The following is a 6,466-nucleotide window of genomic DNA, read 5'->3' as shown; positions in this document are numbered from 1 at the left end:
ACAGGGAAGCGGAGATCAGGAGGACAATTGACTGTTTGGCCCCCCCCTTCGTGGGCGCCGACCCTTCGCCGAGCGCGGAATATGTCGCTGGAGAGGAGCAGTTGGACGCGCCATTCATTGCTGAGGAGCTCTCTAGAGCCCTCGAGATGATTCGTAGGGATTCTGCCCCAGGCTGCGATGGATTGGAGTACAGGATGATGAAGCTTCTTTCGGACGAGGGCAGATGCTGTCTGCTGGAGATATACAATCATGTCTGGAGAACGGGAGTTATTCCCGCTGATTGGCTACAGTACCAGGTCGTTTTCATTGATAAGGTAGGCCGCGAGAAGGTTCGCCCGATCTCCCTCTCTTCATGTGTGGGAAAAATCATGGAACGTATGATCAACGAGCGACTGATCTGGTGGGCGGAGGCTAATGACAAATTTAGCTCTTCTCAGAGCGGGTTTAGGAGGGGCAAGTCGTGTGCGGACAACTTGGTCAAGATCACATCGGACATCCGTGCTTCTCTGTGCGCCGGGGAGTATACCCTGGCCGCCTTCCTGGACGTTTCTGCGGCTTACGACAGTGTGGAGTTCGGGATCATGCTGGACAGAATGGTGGCGCTTGGCTGTCCTGCTGGTATCGTCAATTTCGTCAGGAAATGGCTATACCGACGTAATGTTCGATTTATTATAAACCCTGGTGAGTTTGTGGATCGACATGTTTACAGGGGCCTCCCGCAGGGCGCCGTCCTTAGTCTGGTGCTGTATGCCTTGCTCACTCAGCTGCTGCGTGACGTTTTACCGGAGGGAGTGGAGATAGTGGAGTTCGCCGACGACATTGACCTGTATGTGTCCGGATAGAACCGAGGGCGTAACCGGGCTCTCCTGGAGAGGGCGGTCAACGCCATCTCTGAGGCATTGCGGGGGATCGGCTTGGACCTGGAGCCTAGCAAGACCGTCTTGGTTGAATTCAACAAGTCTGGATACTGTGATGAGAAACTGTATATCGAACTCGACAAAGTGAAAATTTACAATAGCTGTGGTGCCAGATTTCTCGGGATCTGGCTCGATAATGGTCTCAACTTTCACCACCAGGTTCAACTTGTCAGAGGAAAGGTGAATCGAGCCAACTCAATCATGCGATACCTGTGCCGAATGTCCAAAGGCATGGAGGTAAACACGGCTCTTATGCTATACAAGAGCCTGGTCCGCTCGGTGGTGGACTATGGTATTTTTATATACTTCCCGAGGGACGCGACCTACCGCCTGAAGATGGAGCGCACTCAGTTTATGGGGATCCGCACGGCACTTGGGTTTAGGAATAGCACCCCTACCAATGTTCTTCTGGCCGAAGCTAAGGTAACGCTACTTCAGGATAGAGCGGTGATGCTCGGGAAGAATTTTGTTTCCAAGGCCATTGCGTGGGGCAACGAGGGTCTATGTGCGAGGCTCAGCCGGACTTTCGACTGTGAGTGCTTCTGTCGCTTTCGTCAGCCTACTTACAAGTTCTCGCTGATATCGGACGTTTGGAGGTCGTTGAGATTTAGAAATAATATGGGATTCTCTGTGAGGAGGGAGGTCTTCTGTGATCCTTATAATGCCCACACGTTCCGCCCTCGGGTTGAGCTTGATATTGGAAAGACTAGAAAAAGCAGAAAATACCCGGATTGCGAGCTGATTCGCAAGATTGCTGACAAATATGAATTAATTTCTCCGGAGGTCATATTCACGGATGGATCGTACGGTGAGGAGGCGAGATCCACGGGTGCCAGCATAATCATCTCGGACCAGGAGGAGGCCTACAAAATCAGCATGCCTCCGACCTGTTCCTCTTTTACGGCGGAGGCCTTCGCGGTGAGGGCGGCTCTGCAACTGATGATCGTTCAACGCGAGGAAAGAGGAAGAGACATTGTTATCCTGTCGGACTGTCGCTCTGTATTGCAGGCTATTTTTAATAACCACATCAATGTACATAAGAATAGATATGTCACAGAAGCCAGAAGACATATATATAAATTGGAGGTTAGATGGGACAAAAGAGTTGTCCTGGCGTGGATCCCGGCACATGAGGGGATTCAAGGTAACGAGCTGGCCGACGACCTGGCCAAGGAGGCCGCGTCTGAAGAAGCCGATCCATCTATCGAGGTCCCGGTCGGCGACTATAGAAGAATCGACAAGCAGGATGCTTGGAAGGCGACTCAAGAGACGATATTGCGCGAATCGGAGTTCAAGGGATCCTTCTATTTTCAGCATTTCTACAATGGATCTCCTAAGCCCTGGTTTTCAAAGATAAATGTTGAACGATACTTTGTGACTATGTTTAATAGGCTTCGTGCGAGCCATTTCAATTTAGGTTCATCCCTGAAAAGAAAGGGATACATAGATAGTGAGCGATGTGAATGTGGTGCGGAGCGGGAGGATCTGTATCACGTTTTACTTAGATGTAGACTCTACGACGACAATAGATGTGAGATGGACAAGGAACTGAGAGAACTAAAGTATACACGTGAGATAGATCTCAAGAACATTATCATTTCTGAGAACTGGGACGTCCTGTACGTTGTTTTTAAGTTTCTCAGAAAAATAGGCAAGGTTATTTAGGTTATCGGACGGAGTGCGGATCAATAAACTGCGCCAGTGGCGCTATCTTTTCTAGTCCTGTTTGAGTGTGGCTGTGTGCGCGTCTGTCGCGAAGTCTTTTTACGTGCAATATCTAGGTCTACAGCGTATGTGTCGATTACCTTAGAGTACAAGGCACCTAAATTCCTCACCCGAGGAATATAATTGATAAAACCCCCCCCGCCACTTCAAAATGACATATGGCCCCAGCAGACTAGTGCGATAGTGTCGCGCGATATCCAATGAGCGTGCAGCAATGAACAGAAAAGCTGTACATACGTTCTGCCGGAGCTCAATAGAGGTAACAGGAAGTGACTAAAATTCCCCATGCGGATGCATATCATTGATTAATCAATTTCCTTTGTAACTCAGTCGATAGCCAATAAGAGGACATATAAATGTAATATATCGTTTTTTCGCTTTTTGTTTAACACAACGATTAATGATTATTATACGCTATAAACCTTGCTTGATCAATAAGAAACTTATATACGGAAGCACATATCGAAGTATGTTGTAGTTATTGAGAACTAAGGTAACAAAGGTTCGGCCGCAGTGAAACGCATACTCCCTCGTCTTCGCCAACCGAAGGTTGGCAGCAGCCGGGAGAAAAATTACTAACATAAAAATTAATAACATTTAATTAAAAGTGAATTACACATTATTTTAAAAAAATGGTAATTTGTCAGAGAAAAATTTCTAGTACGTGAAAATTAGTATCTAGGTGAAATTAATTCATTTTCGCCTAAATACTAATTTTATGTAACTAGAAATTTTTTACCAATTTTTTTAAGTAATGCGTAATTCATTTCTACCTAAATATTATAAATTTTTGCGTAATTACAATAGTATAATTTTTTGTAACTAATTCCTAATTTGCTAATTCAATAAAACTTGAGGTAAATATGGATGGAAGGATAACGGCACCTTCTCCGATTCCCTTGAAATTTTCAAATTTTGTGTATTTTGTTTAGTAAAAAAGATTCTCAGAAGAAAAATTGTCGCTAATGTTCCGTTTGTTTATAAGTTATACTTAAAATATCACGATGTCCGTAAGTAAAGAAATAAATAATTTATAAATACATATTTTGCTTTTTATTACTATTAGATCATATGTTATTTACAACTTCATTCAATCATATATTTTAAAACTATAATCTTTGTTAAAGCAAAGAATAGTAGAAAGAATAAATACAGAGTACCTATTCTCGACTGCTTTAACCAAAAACACAAACTGTTGTCTGTTTTAATTGTGTGTAATCTTTTAAAATTTTATACTAAAACTTCTTTCGAATTTTGGGCCACGTTCGCATTATCAATTACATCTTGAACTGCAACCAAGAAAAATTATAAATTTGTTCTACTGAATATAATATATCAGATACTGTTGTCACGTTCTGTCAAAATTAAGTTAATTCGTCCGTTTTTTGGTCAAAACATTTAAGTAATTTATCCGGGATTTGGACCAAGTTGCGTGATTAATCCAGTCTGAAGAGATATCAAATGTTGTATGTTTTAAAACGAGGGTCAGATTTGTTTATTAAATTAAAATTTAGAAAATCTACTATTAAATCCAAAGGGGTTAATTTATATGGAATAAAGGTTTGAGTTTTATTATCTCGATTTTCAGTTTCTAATTTCTTTAATTTGAGAAATAATGGAAAAGGATCTCAAGATTTGTATAGTTTGTTTAATCTGATATTTAATTCTTTTAAGTTGGAATCTTTTGCCCCCTTTTCTGGGCATGAATAAGGATTAAAAAAAATCCTATTGCCACTCTTTGGCAGCGACAGGTAAAGGAAGGAAATCTCCTGTTGCCACACTTTTTGGCACCGACAAGAATATCAGGAAATTATTGTTGCCACGCTGTTTGACAGCGACAGTTAAAAGTTGTGAAATTAAAAAGTTTTATAGAGTAAAATTAGTTTTGAAAATTAAAATTAAAATTACCTTTATTCATGGAGAATATGTTTACAACTGTTTAAAATCTGGTTTAATTGAATAGTTGAACGAACTTACCTAGTGAAGTTTGACTCCAATTATGCTCCTGTCTCGTCCGGATGGATATATAAGTGTATATAAGTGCAGTCGCACTTCATGCGTCATCCACAACAGGCCAATTTAAAGAAAAAACTTTCACGCCGCGCTGGGCCGCGCCACGCGCCACCGTCGCACATGCGCCTTCCTGGATCTTCATTTTTTAACTTCACAAATCTGACCAGAAGGGTCCAGGGGGGAGGGATTATCCATCCGGACGAGACAAGAGCATAATTGGAGTCGAACTTTACTAGGTAAGTTTGTTCAACTATTCAATTATGTCCGTCTCGTCCGGATGGATATATAAGTGCAGATATTTAACGTTCATTGTCAGATTTGTGAGAAAATTTATATATGTATAAAACAAACTATACATAAATACATATACATGCGTAGATGAACATTCTTAAAATCATCTAGACATCTGTGTATAAGCAGAGAACAAAATTAATATTCTGATGACCTTGTAAACATTTTAACTAAAAAGACTGAACACAAATAAAATAATAGAGAAGAATAACCGCTTAAAAACTAAAGACTATTGAGAATCGCGGTCTGAAGCGAGGCGGTCTCTATTATGGGACGGTTATAAAAACGGGCGAAGACCTCAGAAGATCTGGTCCAGCCCGCGGTACGACGAATCTCCTCCACACTAATGCCCCTGCCTGCAGCGAAAGAAGCAGAGGCGTGTCATGTGGAGAGGGCTGAAAAACGGACGTATTAACTCCTGCAGCCTCTAATTCGGATTTCACCCAACGCCCTAATGTTTGTGAAGATACTGCTTTATGTGGGGGACGATGGGAGATAAAGAGCGCCCCGCAGCCTTCTTGTCGAAGCTCGCGCGTGAGCTCGAGATAGAACCTTACTAAGGAGAAGACACAGAGCTCAGGTCTGTCCGGAAAAGGTTTGAACGTAAGTAAAGGCTGGAATCGTCCAATTTCTGAAGTCTTTAACCTAGCCGGAATCCTGATTACTAACATGTCCGACAGGACAATATTGGAGACTTGAATGGCCGCTAATGTCTGCATCCTTTGGGCCGTTGTAAGAGCCATTAAAGTCACTATATAATTTGCCCGACACCTTCTCGAGAGTTAAACCCTCATGAGGAAACAAGGTTGCCAAGTAAGTTAACACTGGGGATGGATCCCAGATAAAATCGTATCGCGGGCGCTGAGGCTTCAAAGTTGCGACCCCTTTCAAAAATCTTCTCACCAGAGCGTGGGAGCCCACCTCGTCAGGTGAAAGAAGAGAAACTGCTGAGCGATAGGTATTTAAAGTAGAGTAAGACCTAACGTTCGGTAACAGAGAGGATAAAAACTCCAAAACCTGCGATACCGATGGAGAAAAACAGGATATCTCCTTCTGCCTGTAGAAGTGCCACCACAGACGTAAAGGTTTAGCATATTGTGCGATAGTTGCATTTGAAATCGAAGCGAGGGTGACTTCTAACGCTGCTGCAGAAGTTCCTCTTGACAGTAATGCTTGGCAGATAATTTCGCGGCTGCCAGGGAAATCCTGTTCCACGCGGGGTGTATCTTCCTAAAAGGAGACGAAAGCATTTTAATATTCGGCTCAAACCGAATCGGTTGGTAAACGCTAAGTTTGTTAAACAGTTGAAACCAAGGTTGAGCTGGCCACCATGGCACCACTACTACCCCCTCTGCCCTGTCCGAAATTATTTTACGAAGAACTCTTAAAATTAATATAAAAGGTGGAAAGGCGTAGAAGTAGAATTTACTCCAGTCTAGAGAAAAAGCGTCTATTGCGTAAGCCAGAGGATCTGGCAACCATGCTACAAAGTGAGTGCACTTTGCGTTGATCGAAGATGC

At 42.7% G+C, this 6,466-nt stretch overlaps 1 protein-coding gene across 1 annotated transcript; it reads left to right on the top strand.

Moving 5' to 3' along the window:
• The first annotated feature begins 1,118 nt into the window (after positions 1 to 1,118).
• On the top strand, positions 1,119 to 2,582 carry LOC112452588. Its single transcript, XM_025012872.1, has one exon. The coding sequence runs from the start codon at positions 1,119 to 1,121 to the stop codon at positions 2,580 to 2,582; it is 1,464 nt and encodes a 487-aa protein (XP_024868640.1).
• Positions 2,583 to 6,466: the final 3,884 nt, after the last annotated feature.

The sequence above is a fragment of the Temnothorax curvispinosus genome, unplaced genomic scaffold (assembly GCF_003070985.1).
Source record: "Temnothorax curvispinosus isolate PA1 unplaced genomic scaffold, ASM307098v1 QBEX01003493.1, whole genome shotgun sequence".
Classification (NCBI taxonomy): domain Eukaryota; kingdom Metazoa; phylum Arthropoda; class Insecta; order Hymenoptera; family Formicidae; genus Temnothorax; species Temnothorax curvispinosus.
The sequence above is the reverse complement of the archived record's forward strand: the minus strand, read 5'-3'. Positions and strand labels throughout refer to the sequence as shown.

Excerpts from the sequence above, each read along its gene's own strand:
- LOC112452588 (XM_025012872.1), top strand. The coding sequence starts at position 1,119 with ATGCGATACCTGTGCCGAATGTCCAAAGGCATGGAGGTAAACACGGCT.